The sequence below is a fragment of the Haemorhous mexicanus genome, chromosome 25, assembly GCF_027477595.1.
Source record: "Haemorhous mexicanus isolate bHaeMex1 chromosome 25, bHaeMex1.pri, whole genome shotgun sequence".
Classification (NCBI taxonomy): domain Eukaryota; kingdom Metazoa; phylum Chordata; class Aves; order Passeriformes; family Fringillidae; genus Haemorhous; species Haemorhous mexicanus.
Window position 1 is genome coordinate 1,271,264 of NC_082365.1, and position 19,254 is coordinate 1,290,517.

A 19,254-nucleotide genomic window follows, 5' to 3' on the forward strand; every position below is an offset into this window, starting at 1 on the left:
TTTTTTTCCTGTAAAGACGGGGGGAAAAAAAACTCCAAACACCAAAAAGAACCCACCATATCAAGGTGTGATTTGGGGAATTTGGTCAAGAAGAATTTGCTGACCACTGCTGGAATGGAAAACTCAGCTGGTTTTAAGTTGGGGGAATAGCAAATATTCCCTTTTTTATTACTGTAATCACAGTTTTTACTGTAATCACAGTTTTTCTTAACAGCAGTAAACACTGAAAGCCTTTACCCAAATTATATTCCTGTTTTGCCCAGGCTGGACAGGGTTTGGAGCAATCTGCTGTGGTGGAAGGTGCCCCAGCCCATAGCAGTGGGTGAAACGAGATTTTTAAGTTCCCTCCTAACCCTTTACATTCTATGATTCAACGATTTTATTCCATCCCACTGCCATGGGCAGGGATGGCCTCCTTAGGCTCGCTCCAACAGCTCCACATCATCTCCCTCACGGGGAAAGCCTCCGCAGCACCCCGCTGTCGGTGTTTAACGGATGAAGCGCTTTAGAACAAGCGACAAACGTCACTAAAATAAAAGTTTTTGCCCGCTCCGCATTTGCTGACCCCGCGCTCCCTCAGCGCTTTCCCGCCCTCCTCCCGCCGCCACGTGACCCGCGCCGCGCGCACGCGCCCCAGGCCCCGCCCTCGAACTACACGTCCCATGGTGCCCCGCGGCGGCGCGTGCGCGGCGGCGCCCGGCGCTCGGGCCATTTAAATGTGTGTGAGGGAGCCCCTGAAATGGCCGCGCAGGTCGCCGCGGTGCCGCGGGCCCCGGAGGAGCCGCCGCCGCCCTCAGCGGACCGGCCCGCCCGGCCCCGCGGGCCCCGCCGCCGGCGAGCGGCACCCGGCGAGCCGCCGGCCGCCAAGCGGGCCCGGCCGAGCCAGCCGCTTCTGGCGGGGCCCGGCCCGGCGGAGCCGCTGCCCCCGCCCGCCCTCCCCGCCGCCGCGGGGCTGTTCACGTTCTCCCCGCTCAGCCTCCCGCCGCCCGGGGAGCGCCGACACCACCACCGGCACCACGCCGAGCCCGCCGGCCACAAGGCGAGGCGCGGCAGCCCCGCGGACGGCGCGGCGGGGCGGCCCAGCCAGCGAGGTGAGCGGCGGGGGGAGCGCGGGGGTCGCGGGGCCGGCGGGTGCCCCCGGCGGGCTCGGCCGGGCGGGCGGCGGCGCCGCGCTCGCAGCCCCGGGCGCACCTGTGGAGGGGAGCGGGCGGCGGCAGCGCAGCGGGCTCGGCGGCCCTGGTCCGGCCGTGTCGTAGCGGGCACGGCGGTGCTGCCCCGGGCACGGAGCGCGGGGTGGCCTCGTTGCTCCTGCTGCTGTCAGAATCGCCCTCATCGCAGGTTCTGTGTGCGAGTGCTGTGGGAGTGAAGGCTTCTTCACATTAACGTGTGAGGAGCTGCTGGTTTGTTGGGTTTGGTTTTTTTTAATTTTTAATGGTTGGTTTTAATAAGTGGCCTGAGAAGGGATCTCGTGATTCCATACGAATGTTTCCAATGCGGTTGTCAGAGGATGGTGCCAGATTCTTTTCAGGGGTGCCCAGCAACAGGGCAAGGAAGAATAGCCATAAACAAAACACAAGAAGTTCCTTCTCAACATGAGGAAGAATTTCTTTCAGTGAAGGGTGACAGAACACTGGGACAGGTGCCCACGGAGATCCTGGAGTCTCCCTGTCTGGAGGTATTCCAAACCTGTGTCACCTGCTCCAGGTGACCCTGCCTTGGCCGGGGGGTTTTGCTGGATGATCTCCAGAGGTCCCTTCCAGCTCGAATTATTCTGTGCTTTCTTTTACTGAAAGGCCAAAATAGCTCTAGATTTTGGTGTGTGCTGTGTGTGGTTTTGTTTATTATTTTTTTTTGACAGTACAGAGTGATTGTTTTGGTTCTGCTCAGAGATTTGTTATAGTAAAAAGCTTCTTGGAAAGAGCAACATAGATAAAAAATAACTGCAAAGGCTGCTGTAATTAAAAGTATAATGTGGTGGATTATGCTTGAGAAGTGTATGGGCAGGTTTTGTGCCAAAGCAATCAAAGAAGCACTTGCTTACAGAAGTCAAGTGTCTGTAGAGTAAAGTCTAGATAAGACTGTTTTAAGGACAGACAAAACTAGTACCAAGAGAGGCTTTCTCCCCTGGTTAATGCTTCCACACCACTGTGCTTGAATACAGACTAAAAAAACTTCTGATTGTAAACCTCTGAAGTTTTATCAGTGTTTATCAAGCAAAAGTTTGGAGCAGTGTAACTTTGTGGACTGGTGTGTCACTGTGTCAGTTCTAACCCAGAATTAAATTAGGCCTCTTAATGAAGGCATAAACAACGTGAAAATGAGCATCAAAATTCCAGATTTGGAAAGGAAAGCTGTTAGCTCATCTGAAGCTCTTCACTGCCTGTCCTCAGCTGTAGGGGTAGTGCCTTTTGGGATGGGGCTGTGTTTCTTTTCCTGGCTATCCATTTTTATTTTGATGTGTAATCTAATTAAATTACCTATTACATTGACTGTGCCACGCTTATCTGTGGCCCCAGGTGACAATGAACACTCCCACTGGTTTTGCTGTATAATAAAGGTTCTGGTTCTGTTGTGGGATGTCTGTTCATTTCAGAGTAGCTGAATTATTGGCACTGCTGTCACTCTGCCTCACTGCAGAGCCCATAGTTTAGTGACCTGTCCACAGCTTCTTTGTATTTGAGGTGCTGGAGGCCTTCTGTTTATTTAAAGGAATAATTAAAATGATATTTCCTTCAGGATTGGCAGGCATTATTATAATGTCACTGTTTAGCTTCACTGAATACAGCAGTTCCTCACTGTAATAGTGGGACTCTGCTGTGTTCAATGCATCCAGCAGCAGCCAGGGCAGCTTTTATCCTGCAAACAGACAAGTGTTCACTGGAAGCTCCCAAATGCAAGGATTCCCCTGTCTGTTATTAGGATATGGCTTCAAACAGGAAGATACTCTGGATTAAAATGTGTGAGGTTTTAAAGCTATACCTGAAAGCAGAAATGCTTACAGTAAGAGACCTTAACAACCAAATGTTCTTAGAAACGTGCATAGGGAAGTATTCCCAACGGCACAGTGGTGGCATGAAATCCTTGTTTAGCTGCAGCTTGGGATGTCTGGTCTCCAGGACTAACACCTGGTGTGTGAATTGCACGTTCCTCAGTGAGTAAAGCAGTGTCTGTGCTCAGAGCCCAGGGACTGAGCAAACCCTGCACTCCTCACATCCGAGTCCTGCAGCAAACCTCATTCCAAGAACCGTTGCAGTTGGCTTCCCAGAACGAGCAATACCGCCCTGCTTTTCCTGCTTTCTCTGAAATAGAAAGATCAGGGCCTTTGCTGTTTGCAAGGGCTGCAGCAGCACGCTGAAAACTTGTCTTTCAGGTCCTAAGACTATTGTATGGAGTGAGGATTAAGCAATCAGCTCTTTCTTTGCTCCATGAGTAACTCTGCTCCTTACTCCAGGCTGTTATGAAGGTCAGCCCTCTCCAGTAACGAGACCAAACCAGTAATGATCCAGTTAAACACTGGTTACACTGAAGAACCTGGAGTTGCTTGTGCTTATCACTACACCCTTTCTCATAAAACAGTGTAACATGGTTTTTTTAATTTAACCTAAGTGCTCTAGGAGAATGAAGAGGGAATACCGATGTGCAGCCAGAGAAAGGAAATTTCATTAGGATGAAACCCAGTGCTGAGGGGAAATGGTAAAACTTTAGTTACTGCATCTTCAGTCAGGTGTTGCCTTCAGCAGCAGGTTGTTCTCATCCCCACGGCTATCCAGCTAACACAGCTCCTGGAGATTTATGGGCACTGTTGGTTGAAATGGGCCTTTGATTCAGGCACGTTAAAATCTTGTCTTGGCAATTGAGTTTGTAACAGCTGGGCCATCAAGTTTTCTAATTACCTTTGTCCCTTGCTAAATGTTATTTGAATTAACTTTTATTCTTGAAAGAAGAACAACTTAAACTATTCCATTTTGCCTGACAGAACTACTACTTTACATTTTATTTCCCAGCCTTTTAGAGGTTGATTAACCTCAAAAAAAAACCCCAAACAACTGAAACAGGCTCTTTATTTCTTTCTCTCCATTAACTGAATTGTTAACTATAAGACTGTTGATGTGATGATTTGGGTCCTTTAATTTTAAAAGATCAGCAATCTAAGCTTTACTTAAATGTTTTTACTTCTAAATGTAAGTAAAGCTTGTGGCTCTTCAGTGCTACTCTGGTTGCTTCTATATCATGTATCCAAAATCAGGCAAGTGTTCTGTAATGAAAGTCTTAATGTTTAAATGTTACACATAGTTGTTTATCCTCTTCCCCTGTACAGCACTGCCTTAAATGTCAGAAGTTATTAATGTACTTAATTATAGATGCTCTGAAACACAGACTCCTTTTAAAGGTATTCTCATAAATCTGTTAAAAATGGAAGTATTTCTAAAATATTAAGCTTGAATTTTGGAAGGTTTCCTTAATTCAAGGCTTTATTTGTCTAATTATAGGTACCCTGACTTTTGACTTAATTATACAACCAAAAATGCAATGTTTTACAATTGGTCAGTCTCCCTGGGAATAGATCCCTTCAGCAAGTGAGAGGCCTGAATTCTTTTGGGGTGAATATGCTGCAACTGCAGAACTCTAATCTTCTCTTTATTGTCACTGCCAGAAACTCCAGATGAAAATGGCAAAACCCAGCGAGCTGACAGTCTTATTATGAAGAAGATAAAGAAAAAAAAGAAAAAGAAACACCGGGAAGATGTGAGGGGCAAACGCCTGAAGATGTACAACAAAGAGGTGCAGACAGTGTGTGCTGGGCTCACTCGCATTGACAAGGAGACTCTGTCTCAAGGACAGTGTGACAACCTGGAAGTGAACAAGGAATCCTTCAGGTACCTGAAGGATGAGCAGCTGTGCAGACTGAACTTGGGCATGCAGGAATACCGGGTACCCCAGGGAGTACAGACCCCCTTTGTCACACACCAGGAGCACTCTGTCCGCAGCAGCTTCCTGAAGACTGGCACTAAATTCAGTAACTTCATTCACGAGGAGCACCAGTCCAATGGAGGTGCCCTGGTCCTGCATGCCTACATGGATGAACTCTCATTTTTGTCTCCAGTGGAGATGGAGAGATTTGCAGAAGAGTTTCTTGCGTTGTCATTCAGTGAAAATGATAAAAATGCAGCCTACTATGCTTTAGCCATAGTGCACGGAGCAGCTGCCTATTTACCAGACTTCCTGGATTACTTTGCTTTTAACTTTCCAAACACTCCAGTGAAAATGGAAATTTTGGGCAAGAAGGACATTGAAACGACAACAATTTCAAATTTTCACTCTCAGGTAAGAACTATTCACATGCCTAGATGTTGCACAATACCTAGATTTGATTAATCTTAGTAACCCAGAGCAGACATGATTTAAAATAGGCAAGTCACAAATGTATTTTCTAAGCAGATGAAGAAAGGGGATGTTAGGACTAATGTACTGTGCTGTGTATTCCTGCTTCTGCTGAAAGCTTTTCTGTGCTCCCTGCTAGTTGGTGAATCACACATCAGACACTGCTGCCTGTGACCTGAGGGGAGATCTACAATGAGCATCTTTTTCTTCTAAACTTGGGAAAACACTGAGATTGTTCAAAACAATGGCCAAGTCTGTCAAGAATTGCACAGACTGCAAATGCTAACACTGCTTTTCTAATCAACAGAGCTGAGTTTGGTTTTGGGGTCTTGAGGTTTGGGTTTTTTGCAATGATGTTACTTTTTATGTTTCAGTAAATCTGTTTCACAAGGTTTTTAACATCTTTGTTCCCTCAGTGCCTCATGCTGTTTGAACTTTCTGACTTGAAGGTGGTTAGAGGATCTTTTTAATTGCCTTTGAAAAGGAGTTTCATTTTGTTTACTCTCTCAGTTTCCATGGTAGGCTTAAACTAGTTTACATTCTGAAACTGTATCTCCATGTAACTTAAATGGATGCAACAGTAAAAACTGATCTAATTATTGTATTCCCCTATGAAAGTCTCTTGGATTTTAGTCTTGTGCTCAAACTCAGAAGTATCTATGAGTATACCACAAGATTACAGCTTAGATAAAATTCTTCTTTTTGGTGGAATAAAGCTTCTTTCTTTTTAGTCTGAGAATGGATCCAAACTGCTGATTACCTTTAAGGTCTTTACTTGAGACATTAATTACATTTACTAGTTCACCTGTTGGGAGGATAAATCTGAAACTCTGCAGTTCAGTATGATAGGACTAACCTTTAACAACAGACTTTGGAGTGTTAGTGCTTGTGGATGGGTTATTTGGATCTCTGCAGGCTTTCTAAATGCTTATAAGCAAGATTTGCATTGGAAAAACAATTAGTGCATCACAGAAAGTTACTGTATGGTCACTGTGGAGTCTTCAAATAGCATTAAATGAATAACTCTGGCACTTGGCTTTTTGTTTGGCAGTGATTTGCCCCTCCAGCACTTATTTTAACCAGTTTCTGTTTCTTGGTGTAAGTAATTCTTTGTGTTGACAGGGCTGTGTCTGGGTGCAGAGCACCCCAACACAATCTCTGAGCATATGAACCAGTGCTGTGGGCAACAGCACTTCTGCACAGCACACACCTGTGTGCTGCAGATGGCAAATGTGTCCACAGGTCAGGCTTTAAAGTTTTCTGTATTAGTGATTTATGTGTGTTCTCCAGTGTCCTGATTGCATTCTGGCTTGAGTACATGTGATGACCCCTGAGATGGCTAAACAGAGCCTCTGGAATGTTTAACAATTGCATTTTTTCTTGGTGAATGTTCTGTGAACATGAATACTGGCACTATAAATACACGTGAGGAATGTATGGTAATAAATAAGAGGCTTTGCTGGGTTATAGTCTGCTGGTACTTCAATTAATTCTATTTTAAGTACTGTCTAAACTTGATTAAGATTGAGTCATGACATAAGGTTCAGTTGGTCTAAACCACTTCTCTAAACCCAGCTCCAGCATGACCTGGTTAATCCTCTCTGGCTGAAGTGTGTTAGTGCACTTCTCCCTGAGCAAACAGAGCAGGGGAGCTGTCACAGGCTGCTGGAGCAGGGCTCTTCAGGGAATACAGATGATGGAAAGCTGGAGAAACATAGAAATTGGTGGTGGGTTCACCCAGGTTTTGCAGGCTGGCTTGTCTGGGAATGGAGAAGGCTGCAATGCCCTGCTCGAGGGCCTGGATGGTGAGCCTGGCTGCTGTGCTCCTGTTCCTTGGCAGCTCTGGTGGCTTGGACAGATAGGCCAAGCTTAAATTTTCACCCTTCTGAGTGAGAATTGTACAGTGCAGAAGCACATCATAGTTGTGCTTTAGCAGGTTAAACATGTTGCACTCTTGTATCCTGTAACACTGATTATTTATGATTAAGTTAAGTTGTCTCCATTCTGGGTTCCTTCTCTGTGTATGAGTTTGTTTGCTGCACTGACCTGTGCCAAGGGGTTTGGGAGCTTTAGGGAGTCTTGAATCCTGAAGATTCAGTGTTCAGAAATCAAAATTTGTTCTGTAAACTGCAAATTTAATGTGACCTTTCTCTTGCACAACATTCAGCTGGTTTGTGTTTTTAGAGAAACTGAATTGTAGTGTTCAAAATAAGGACTTTAATCTGAAGGACTTGGTAAATCTAGTGATAATTAACTGCCTTGCAAGGTGAATTCCTTTGTTCTCAGGGCAGTGAGTTTATAGCAAAGCACTCCAATGTGTATTTTTTACATAAATGTTTGGTTTCAGTATCGTGAAGTAATTAAGCTTCAGTGTCCTGTGGATTTTTTTTTTTTTTTTTTTTTTTTGCTTGCTTTGTCTCTCATTGGTTCTAATACTTCAGTGCTGGAGCTCAGCTTTAGTGTGGAGCTGATCACTTGGGCTGAGAGCCTTCAAGACTCAAATCACTGAGCAGTAATTTGTAAGCTTTCCTCACATAAGAGCACACTTTAATTTGGAAGCTCTTTGCAGTGCAGCTAGAATGAACTCTTATTTTTCTTATCACTTGTTTCAGTACAACTGCTTCCATTCAGTGAATGGGAATATATTTAGAGTTTAAAAAAAAACACTTCTGCTTTTTTTCCCAACTGATCAACTTGCCTGATGAATTTTCTCTGATCCAAAGAACAGTTACACTGTCACAGAGGGTGTGTGGGGGTTCTGGGAAGAGGCCAGGAAAGAGAATTGGGGAAATAGGTTTTGCATAAGCTGCTCTTCCTTCTGGGAAGGTGGGAGAAGTAACCAACAGGTGAGAACTGAGTAAGTTTTCTTACTCCTGCTGTTCAGAACAGGTTACTCTGTTCCTGACAGCTTTGGTTCACGAAGCACATCACAGTTTGATTGTCTGCCCCCTGTGAACTTCTCTGATTCTGGAAGGGCAATTTCTTTTTTTTAGCAGTAGCTACCAAAGTATGAAATGGAGAAATTGTGCATCTGTACTGCATCCTTCATTTGGTTTGTCACTAAAGCCATATAAACAATGCCCAGTGGTCCTGCACTATGTCAGATTTTAGTCAAGCATGTCACCCTTGCTGTGCTTGTATGTCACTGCCTTGTCCTTCAGCAGGAGCCAGCCTTGTGCTCTTGCTTTCTTCCTTGTAGCCAATGTTTTGTGTGGCTGGTTTTATAGCTGACTTGGCATGCTGAAATATTGTTGCTGTCAACTGATTCATGCTTTTCTTGCAACTGGAGAGAAACTTCAGAGACTTAACCTCATTTGTCTCCAGCTGATGCCTCATCTGTGTGTCCTCTTCTCATCCTGTGCTGCTCACTTAACCTGTGGTGAGGCTGGGGTGCCTCAGGAACATGCAAATAAACACCAGCTCTGAGCCTCTGACAGGAAACACTGCCTCTGTCTGCTTCTGTTCTCACCCAAGTGTGGGAAACACTGATAGGCACATGGTGCAGCTCATGGAGAAAATGTCTCCATGAGCACTGGAGCTAATTTTAAATGTGCCCATAACTCACTGTGAGTGGGGGGTACACACAGCAGCGATGGCTGGGTGGCATTTGAAAGGGCACAGGCTGCCTGAGCTGTCTTACTGGCCCCATTGTCCTTTTGCAACAGTAAAAACAGTGGCAGTGACTGCTTGAGATCCACTGCTGCTTTTAAAGCAGCACAGGGAACAAATTATAGCAAGGGAGGTGCTGTGGTAATAAGTTACTGAATTCTGGCAGCCGTGTGAACTGGAGTGACCCCGGCTAAATTCCTAAACAAGAGTTGAACTTTAAACAAAAATAAAAAACACTGTGAGCAGTCGTAATGGATTTAATGAAGTGACTTCAGCTGTTTCATCACCTCAGCTTTCTTCTCTGCAATGAGGGGGGCACACAGGTGACTGTGGAGTGAGCAGAGCTCAGGGGGAATCTGGAGCACCTGGTGAATGAAAGGCCAAAGCAGCTTGCAGTGCAGCAAGCAGGGTGCTTACTCATGGGACACTAAACCACCCCGTTGTAAAGGGACAGCAAGGTGCCTGTTCTTTTAGATGTTTATTGCATCATATTGTTGAGACCACTGGCCTAACCAGTGTTTGCTGCTCAGAAGGAATTGAGAAGGAGAGAGCTGCTGTGAAGAAGTTTTTTATGGCATATTGAACTAGTAGACTACATCCCCTGTGATTGAGGTGCTCGAGATGAATAATGCAGCCTGCTGGGGATTGCTGTGGGCTGGTGCATGTTGTCAGTGTAAACATGTCCTGGGTTTAATTCTCAAGTGTGTCTATTCCTTTAATTTCTGCTAAAAACTAGCAAAGCATTGAAATCTAGTATTTCCCCAAAGTATTTCTTCTGTTTCCTTTATAGCTCCTGAGTTCTTGTCTATTTTTCCATTGTTCCAATGCATTAAAAAAACCCCAAAGTTAAATCTTCTAATTTTTCATTTCCTTTGAAAACATACAAGGAAAAGCTGCCTATGGAATTATAATTCATTTTAACTCATGACAAACACCTGTAAAATACTGGTGACTCTCACCAGGTGGTTTCAGTAGCACAGAACTCATCTGGAAGGAGTCTGTCTCCACTTACATAAACAGTGCCAGGAATTTAACTTCACTGGATAAGGACCAGAGCACTTCAGTCCTTAGTTTTTCTGTATGTGCACAGAAAAAAATATTGCTATGGTCTTCCAGTGCTCCTGCTCTGAACTGCATTCAGCAAATAGAGTGAGCTAAACTTGTATAATTAAGAAGTGAAATATCAGTGGCTGCTGCTGGAGGATAAAATTGCAGCAGTAACTCTATTCTTCCTTTATTAGTCTCTCCTAATTTACCTTAACAGCTGCATGGAGTAGTTTAATGACATCTGGTTTGTGGGCTAAACATGCAAAACTGAAACTAAACTTAAAGCTAAACTGCTCCTGCTGTGTATCTATAAGTGAGTTCTAAAATGCATCACCCTGGGTGAACATGACTGCTAAACTGCACATTTACCAGCAATTGTCTGTGCTGTCCCACCAGTCAGCCATGGAGAACAGCTGGAGTTTTTCACCCCTGGAACACTGAAGGGTGGTGGAAGGCTGGGGCTCAGCCACAAGTGACTGTGCAAAGCAGACTTGTGCTCTGTAGAACTTGTGCTCTGTAGCCTCAGTCAGCTGTGGTGTCTGCACAGAACCTCCTCTGTGGCCATATGGCAAGTTCCAGCTGCAGTCCATAGGATGAGGCTGCAGAACACTGGAGTCTTGCCATTGCCTCTCCTCTGGGAACAGGAAATTAGCAAGAAAAGTTTCCAGATGACCCAGCAAAGTGGGACAGTCTGTGTTCTAGGGGATGTCCACGAGCTGTGAGATTAAAGTGTTTCTGACCCCAGCACTGACAGCAGGTTCTACTGCAAATGGTAATCCTGAAATTCTCCATGAGCACTAGCTTTCCAGCTAAACCCCTGATTTCATCTGGTTTTTGTCCAATTTCCTGTGTATACTATCACCAGAACCACTGCATGAAAGACCTTGAGGTTTTTCACTGCAGGCCCAGGGGAAGGACCTCAGGGACAGGACTGAAATGAGGAATGTGCACAGCCCAGGAGCATCCGGTCTGAAATGTAGGAGCAAAAGTCCAAATGCACAAACCAGTGGAGAGTTGAAGCTTGCTGGTGAAAGACTGAGTCCCAATGAAACCTTGTGTGGTTGTTTTCTCAAGTCAGCCTGGAAGTGTTGAATTGTTCCTGAATTAGTCAAATATTCACTTGCTGTTGCTCAGACTGCAGAAGGATTTCCTGTCAGGAGTACAGACAGGAGTCCTTTCTTTCTGCTCTGTTCTAAACAGTCCCTGTGCATATTCCCAAAGGCCCATCTGCTGAAACAGATGTAGATGAGTCCAAGATTGATCCCAGCTGTGTGAGATCAGTCACTTTAATGCTCCTGGGAGAGAACTGAAGCTGTGCTGCTGTTGTGTCTCCTGTCTGGCCAGGTCAATCGGACGTACTGCTGTGGCACCTACAGAGCAGGACCCATGCGCCAGATCAGCCTGGTGGGAGCAGTGGATGAAGAAGTGGGGGACTACTTCCCAGAATTCCTAGATATGTTGGAAGAATCTCCATTTCTCAGAGTAAGCAGTAATTTGTAGTGTGTTCAGAGCTCTGTAGATGTTTAAGCAATTGTCAGGTTTCTAAGTAATTAGGAACTGTAAGATATTTTCTTTATTGATGTGCTTACTTGAGCTACTGAGGTTCATTCTTTCCTGTGTCCAGTTGTAAGGCATGGAATTAGGTGGCTAATTAAAAATAATCAAGTTTATTATGTATACTTGCACTACATGCACTTCTACTTCCCAAAAAATTATGCTTAATAAAATTAGCTTGGAATATCTTTTACCTCTCAAGCTTACTTAGCTTCTGTGCAATTCTTTTGACAGCAGATTTGAACCAGTTTTACCAAAGGCATCATTTAATTTTTCTATCTCACCCAGTGTTTTGTGTTATGTGTGTTTTGTGGGTTGTTTTGTTCCTGTTTTCTTTTAGATGACCCTGCCCTGGGGGACTCTTTCCAGTCTCAGACTGCAGTGCAGGTCCCAGAGTGATGATGGGCCCATCATGTGGGTGAGGCCAGGAGAGCAGATGATCCCCACAGCTGATATGCCAAAATCACCCTTCAAACGGCGCCGGTAAGGTTTGGGTTTCCTTTTGTACTCGAGGTAAAACTTTGCAGTTAAGTCTGTGTCAGATTTGAGAGCAAAAGCAAAGTACTTGATGTGTAACTGGCTCTGCAGAGGACTAATTCAGATTAAAGTTTCACTTTCACTTTGTTTCAAATTGGCTCAGCTGATAAAGCAAATGTTACCCGTGATGGTTATTTTATTTCACTACCTCTGATAGTATCTTTTAGTCCTTCTCACGTATCCTAGATCGGTGCTTTAAGATTAAAACCTCTTTTTATTATGCTGTGGGAGACTTAATTCATCTTATTTCTGTGGCAAGAACCAATTTGGTGGTGAGGGCAGGTGAATGCTGTAAAACAGCAGAGATCCTTCCTCTGTTCGTGCTGCCTTCTACTGTCAGTGCTAAAGCACTTCTAACATGCCTGCCCTGGAATTATTGTGCATTCTTGCTTTCTGTCTCTGAAAGAGTGCTCTAAAACAAATTTCAGGAGATTTGGAAGCATGTTTTAATTGTCATTTCAAGAAGAAATTTTGGATGTACTCCCAAATATCTGAAGCTCAGTTTCTGTAGGATAGCTCTATTTTATTTACTGGTACCTTCTTGGAGGAAGTCTTTCAGCTCAAGTGAACACAAAAATTTTATGATTTGATTTGTTTTGTAAAGTTTGATCTTACAACCTGAATTGTACTTTGCTGGTTTTGTTTCAATCTTTCACCAAATCAACACCTAGAAAAAAATCAGAGGGAAGCCCTTTATTCCCTTGAAGCCTGCAGCACCCAGAATTCTAAGAATAAATCAGTACAAACGTTACTTTTTGAGCAGCAGGGACATTTTTGGTGTGTGGTTTTGTGCCTTTGCAGGTCCATGAACGAGATCAAGAACCTGCAGTACCTACCTCGGACCAGCGAGCCCCGCGAGGTCCTGTTTGAGGACAGGACCCGAGCTCACGCTGACCACGTGGGGCAGGGCTTTGACTGGCAGAGCACAGCTGCTGTCGGGGTGCTCAAGGCTGTGCAGTTTGGGGAATGGTAAGTGCTGCTGGGATGCAGCTATTCTTTGTTCTAAAAAAAAAATAATATCTTTGCAAAACAAACCTATTCAGAAATGGTTTAAACTCTATCATGGGACAATGGCTGGAATTGTCTGCCCAGGGAGGTGGTGGAGTCACAGGATGTGTTTGAAAATAAAGCCTGGACATGGCACTCAGTGCCGTGGTTTGGTTGATGAGGAGGTGTTAGGTCATGGGTTGGACTAGATGATCTTAAAGGTCTTTTCCAACCTAGTTAATTCTATGATTCAAAAGCTGCACAGAGCTGAAAACCTCAGGCTGTGTATCTCCTATTTTTCCATCTTGAAGCAGTAAAAAATTTGTAGCATCAGCTTGCAGAATATTGTAGTGATATACAAAAGCCTTAAAGTTGGACCATCATCCTTGATTATTCTTTTCTTGAGCAGGTATATTAATTCTAGCTTTTGTAACTGTAATCTAAGAGGTCAGTGTAATTAATTTCACAGCTGCAGTGCTTTCTCAGGTCATGTACCCAGGATATTGCTGTTGACCTTGCAGAGAAACTGGACTTGCATCATTGTAATAGCTAGAAATTACATTGGAAATTGGATAGCATCATTAGCATTATCATTAGAATAAAAGATGACAGTGTTTCCTATACTGTTGAATAAAACTCCTTCAGAGTTATTTTGTGCACAGTGTAACACTCAAGCAGGTCATTGTTCAATGAAGCTTTCTGCTGGGAAGGGCTAGAATGCTCTGTAACTCAAATACTTCAAAAATTCCTGGAATTCTCATTTTTTTCTAGGAGTGACCAGCCTCGTATAACCAAAGATGTGGTTTGTTTTCATGCTGAAGACTTCACTGATGTTGTGCAGAGACTTCAGCTGGACCTGCATGAACCTCCAGTGTCACAGGTATCAAATCTGTCCTTGTGACAGCTCATTCCTGGTGTTTTGGGAGGAGTTTCTGACAGATCCCATCTTCTCCCTAAAGTCAGCCCTTTTGTATCCCCTCAGTTCTCAGCTTTCTTGGGTAAATTTCCTTGTGTTTCAGGATAAAATAATTCAGTTGGAAGGGACCTTTTTCTTTTCCTTTCCCCCAAGCTGGGGATCATGCTGTGAGTCCCAGGGTGTGCTATAGAAACAATCTGTTGATTCAGCCATGTGTGCCTGTTCCTGCTTTTTCTGATGTCTGATGTTGTCTTAGGCTATGGAAGCATCTAAGCTCAGTCCTGTCAGCCCAAGAAATGTAGCCCATTGTTGTTTTTAACTATAACTATAGAAACCTCCTCATTCTCCTCTCAAGATGTCCTCTCAAGACATCAGAGAAACTGTACTTTTAAAGTCCAGTTCTCATTTGAATTTGAAGTTTTACCCATGAAAAGGAGACATTCTGATTTAGACATGAATTCACTTGAAAATAGGAAGATGCTGAGTTTTTGAAGAGTTTATCACTAACTTTCCCATCTCTCCTTCTCCCAGTGTGTTCAGTGGGTGGACGAAGCCAAACTAAACCAAATGAGACGGGAAGGCATTCGCTATGCTAGGATTCAGTTGTGTGACAATGACATCTACTTCATCCCTAGAAATGTCATTCATCAGTTCAAAACAGTGTCAGCAGTCTGCAGCTTAGCCTGGCACATCAGACTCAAACAGTATCACCCCGTGGGGGACACTTCTCCAAAAGCAGAGAGCAATTCAAGCCTGAACAGTGATGTTCCTGGAAACACAGAGGCAGAAGGTGAACCCCAAGGTGTGAGTGTAAAAATAGAGTCTGAAGAACCAGGTATAGAAATTCAGCTTACCCCAGGGGTGCTCTCCTCCTCTGTTTCTTCAATATCAGGACTTGTGCAACCAGATCAGGTGGCCCAGCCCCTTCCAGGTTTTAAAATAGAGTCTGATCAGCAACACAATCCACAGGATCATGCAGGCTCTTCTGTGTGATATGTATATATTCAAGCATTTTTTAAACAACTTTTTAAAATTTTGATGTGAAGTTATAGTTTTATAACTGGCTTATGTTTTATTGGAGAAATCTTGCCTATAATTCTATAAAGAAAGGTGACATTCCAAAATGTCAAGCATATCTTTTTTACACAGATTATGCAAAATTCAAGTTGTATTTTAACCCCTTAGTACAACCTGTAACAGTGGTCTACCACTTCTTTCTGTTTAAGTAAAGAGATGTTGAATATCTTCTCAAAGTCAGATTGGAATTCCTCCAGGAATATGAAATGATTGAACTCCATTGGTCAGTGTTATTTCCCTACTTTTACTTTATCTCTAATCTTCACCAGAAAGTGATGCTTTTGTAGAAGACTTGCAAAGTGATTTCCCATCTCATTTTAATTGCTTAAAAAAGTTAAAAAAAAAAAAAAAAAGAAAAAAATGAAAAAAAAAGAAAAAATAGAGAAAGCACAGCACTTTTGATGATTTGTGGAATTTTTGGTATGTCTGTTCTTGACATGTTGGTTTATATACAAGCTATAGAAATTGATGTTTCTTACAGTTCCTACAAGGGTGACCTGTAAAAAGAACTGAGGCAAGTGTCTGATTCCTGTTGAAATGCAATGACTTACTGACCTAACACTTCTCATAGCACTGCTTATGTTGTTTGGTGTGGGGGTTTTTGCTTCCAAAATACATCTCCCCTGAATGTGATAAATGCTAGTGTCAAAATTAGAGAACCTCTTGGTAGTCTTGTGGAGGAAACTGCTATCTTTGAGCACTTTAAGGCTTTAAAATACTTAACCAACTTGGCAGCTTGTTTTGATCGGGTCGTAACGTGTCCAATGGATCCACACTTTCCCTTGTACTGATGCACTTATTATAATAAGCATTGAGCTGATACCTGACTTCCTAGAATAAGGACAGCCTTACTGTGTAAGTTCTGTATTAGTATTTCACAATAAAAAGTATTTTGGCATTGGACTGCTTTTTCCATGTGTAGCTCCTGGGTGCCCAGTTACTGTGGAAAAATCAGCAGCACGTGCTCAATGTGTAGAGTGTCAGCTATCAGCAGTTTTTAAACAATCTTTCAATATTTCTGGATGTTAACGTGTAACCTGTATTTGACTTTCACTCACCCCATTTATTACTGCCCCTTCCAGTCATCAAAAGGAAAAGTCCCTTTTCCCTCCCCCCTCCCCACATTTAGAGTACAAGTTGGGGTTTGGTGCAACTTAAGCTGTCTCCAGATAACTTTATTTGTTCTAATCCTCACTGGGGTAGGAAAGATTTGAAACACTATGTTAGACTAGACAAAAGCAAAGATGCTGTGTTAGTTCTGGATGCATCTTTTTAATATCAATTATTACTCTTCTCTTTATAAGGGTCTCTAAAATATGTTACTCTATTATAAATCTTACTTTGTGCAATATTGTTTGTGTAGGCTTTTATATACATATTAGCACCTCAGTGTAGAGGTCACTATTTTAAACTGATAGAGAAATAATCCTCAGAAGATACTGCAGTGATTAGTTAGAACCTGTATTACTCCTTATGTGTATGTATGTATTGTCTTCGGTACAAAAATGAGGACTAGGAAATATTTCAATTTAAAACTAATTTACAGATTGAAGTGGTAGTGACTCGTTTAGTAATCTGTGTAAATAAGGTGTTAGAATGGAAAGCTTTTATGATGAGAAGTAATGTGATTCATGCAGGGGTGTAATTTAATCTTAGCAGAAATTCTAGATGACTCAGCGCGGCTCAGAAAGGAGCCGTCAGTTCTCTGGTGGGTTTTTTCCACTTTTTATGTTGAGAGGAATTTCATAGCTTTAAGGGTTGTGCAAAGTAAAATTCCTCACAGGCAATAGTGGTTTCAGTTCATCCTTCACATTCAAAGATTCCCCAGGGGTGTTCTTTCCTTTTGACCAAGTCTGCGAGTCTTCCACGTGCCCGTTCTGCCTCTCCCGTGCTGCTCCCAGCCCTGTCCCTGGGGTGGCCCTTCCCTGGCAGCCAGCTCTGATCACTCAGGAACTGTCACACCTGCAGGGGCCACAGCAGCCTGCAGAGGCAGAGCAAACAGGTGAGAGCCCCCGTGCCCCAGCCTGTTTATTGGGAAAATTGGGATGGAATGGAGAATCCATTTGGAAGTCCTCTGTAAATTCTAACAGCATGTTTGCAAGTGGGTGAAGCAAGACTAGGGTGGTTTGTGCTACTTTCCAAGCTGTAGCTTTAGTGAAATCTATGACAACAGCCTGAAATAGCTGGAAAATACTCTTACTTCCTCTTGCATGGAGGGACGTGACCAATAGCATCATGCTCTCTGTGCTCTGCTCAGTTACTAACTTAAACCTAATGTCAGATTTAAATGCACATAAATAAAAGTATCTTTCAATGACCTGAATGTTGCTGATGCTATCCTATTTTAGAAGACTGAGGGAGAGAGGAACAAGCTGTTTGAGAATCTCTTACTAAATCCATGCTCAGCTTTGCTGTGCTTTAACCAAACTGGCAGACTTTCAAATTCCACCTCAACTCTGGATGTAAAGTGTGAGAGGGATTGCTTGGGAAGCTGCTCAATCTCCAGCCATTGCTTCAGTTGCCCAGAACAAAGCCTTAATGGGACAAATGCAAATGTTTTCCAGCCCAAGACCTGTAGAACACTGATTTTTTTTTTAAGGAGCAAGAGCAGTTTAGAGAGGATAGTAACAAGTTCAAGCCATTTAGTGTTTGAGCAGAACAAATCCAGTAAATATTACTGAATATCTCACGTTAAATAGCTGCTATTTGAATTTCTCCAAGATTCCATAAAGCAGGCTTCCTTAATGAGCTAAACACCTTTGATTTGGTGTGGTTTTTTGAGCCACATTTGATGGCTTGTTCTAAGGCTGAGGAAGCTGGGGCTGTTCAGTGTGGACACCTCACAGCCCCTTCCAGGATCTGCAGGGGCTGCTCATCAGGAGCTGAGAGACAGGACAAGGGAAATGGGCCCAAATCAAAAGAGGAGGAATTTAGGTTAGAGATAAGGAAGAAATGTGATGGGTAGGGAGGGTCTGGCTGCCCAGGGAGGCCGTGGATGCCCCGACCTGGGAAGTTTCAAAGCCAGGTTGGGCAGCCTGGCCCAGTGGGAGGTGTCCCTGCACATGGCAGGGAGTTGGGACTGGATGGTTTTTAAGGTCCATCCCAACACCTTAACTTTCTGTTGCTCTCAGTGGAAAGCAGATACAGAACAGTTCCTAAATACAAATGTTCTGGTCAGTTCTGCAAATCCTCAGTGCTCCATTTATGAGGATGTGCTCTGTGATGTGTGTCAGGTAGAAAACACTCCAGCTTTGTGCTGGGGACAGCTGTCACTGACCAAGTGCTCTGTGAAACAGAGCTGAGGCTTAGGCTGGACTTTAAATCAAGTGCTGGTGACTAAAACATCCCAGGGATAAAGTGGCTCAGCTGTGCTAGAAGTGGACCAGCAAATGCAGTGTGAATTTGGTTTCCTCTCTCCTCTAGGCAAGCTCCAGGTCCTGCTCCAGGAGCGGGGAGACACCTCGAGGTGTCCCCCAAGGCATCCTAAGGGACACTGTTCACAGTGTCCTGCTGTGCCCTGCCAGGTTCCCTGCGTGTTACAGGTCAAGGCAAATTGTCAGAGCTTTTCCCAAGCCCTTCACCGGGCGTGCATGAGCTGAGTGCCGAACTCTGCAGCTGCACTTCCCGAGGTGTGCTGAGCCTGGGCAGCCCTGAGGGCTGCGAGAGGAGCCGAGGGCTCGTTCCCTCTGCCCCAGAGCCTGTTCTGTCCCTTCCTGTGGGCTCCGAGCAGTGGCCAGGGCACCCCGAGCATCCAAACACCCGCTTTTCCTGATTTCTCCGTACAACATGTAAAGATACCGACTCCTGTATTGCTGTTTCGTGATTTAATTTGATTTGATTGGCAGCTACGATTATTTTTTTCTGTGGTTTTAATTTATCTAAGGTCTCTGCCTCCAGAGGACGTGTACAATTGCCTGGACGACTGTTTGCTTTGTGCGGCCTTAGTGTATTTATTGACATTCGCGCGTGTGCGGGGGCGGCCCGCGCCCCCCCGCGCCCCCGGTAGCTGACTGTACACCAGTGTCAAACTGTTAAGCTATTTCTTTGTAAAATAGTCCTGCGGAATGCATAGAATTTTTTTCCTGTAAAGTATTTTTTTAATAAACAAAAGTCTGATTTTGTCCTTTACCCGCCTGGACGCTTCT

The 19,254-nt window shown here is 44.0% G+C and overlaps 1 protein-coding gene across 1 annotated transcript; it reads left to right on the plus strand.

Moving 5' to 3' along the window:
- The first annotated feature begins 724 nt into the window (after nucleotides 1-724).
- RSBN1 (round spermatid basic protein 1) lies at nucleotides 725-19,237 on the plus strand. Its single transcript, XM_059867582.1, has 7 exons — nucleotides 725-1,091; nucleotides 4,655-5,325; nucleotides 11,383-11,520; nucleotides 11,933-12,075; nucleotides 12,931-13,098; nucleotides 13,888-13,996; nucleotides 14,564-19,237. Exons 1-7 carry the CDS (start codon nucleotides 740-742, stop codon nucleotides 15,023-15,025), a joined length of 2,043 nt encoding a protein of 680 aa, XP_059723565.1. The 5' UTR covers nucleotides 725-739; the 3' UTR covers nucleotides 15,026-19,237.
- Nucleotides 19,238-19,254: the final 17 nt, after the last annotated feature.

What these genes read in the sequence shown, in the direction of transcription:
- RSBN1 (XM_059867582.1), top strand. Translation starts at nt 740, where the DNA reads ATGGCCGCGCAGGTCGCCGCGGTGCCGCGGGCCCCGGAGGAGCCGCCG. An exon ending in TCACCCTTCAAACGGCGCCG is followed by an intron (nt 12,076 to 12,930) that starts GTAAGGTTTGGG and finishes GTGCCTTTGCAG; the next exon opens with GTCCATGAACGAGATCAAGA. An exon ending in ATGAACCTCCAGTGTCACAG is followed by an intron (nt 13,997 to 14,563) that starts GTATCAAATCTG and finishes TCCTTCTCCCAG; the next exon opens with TGTGTTCAGTGGGTGGACGA.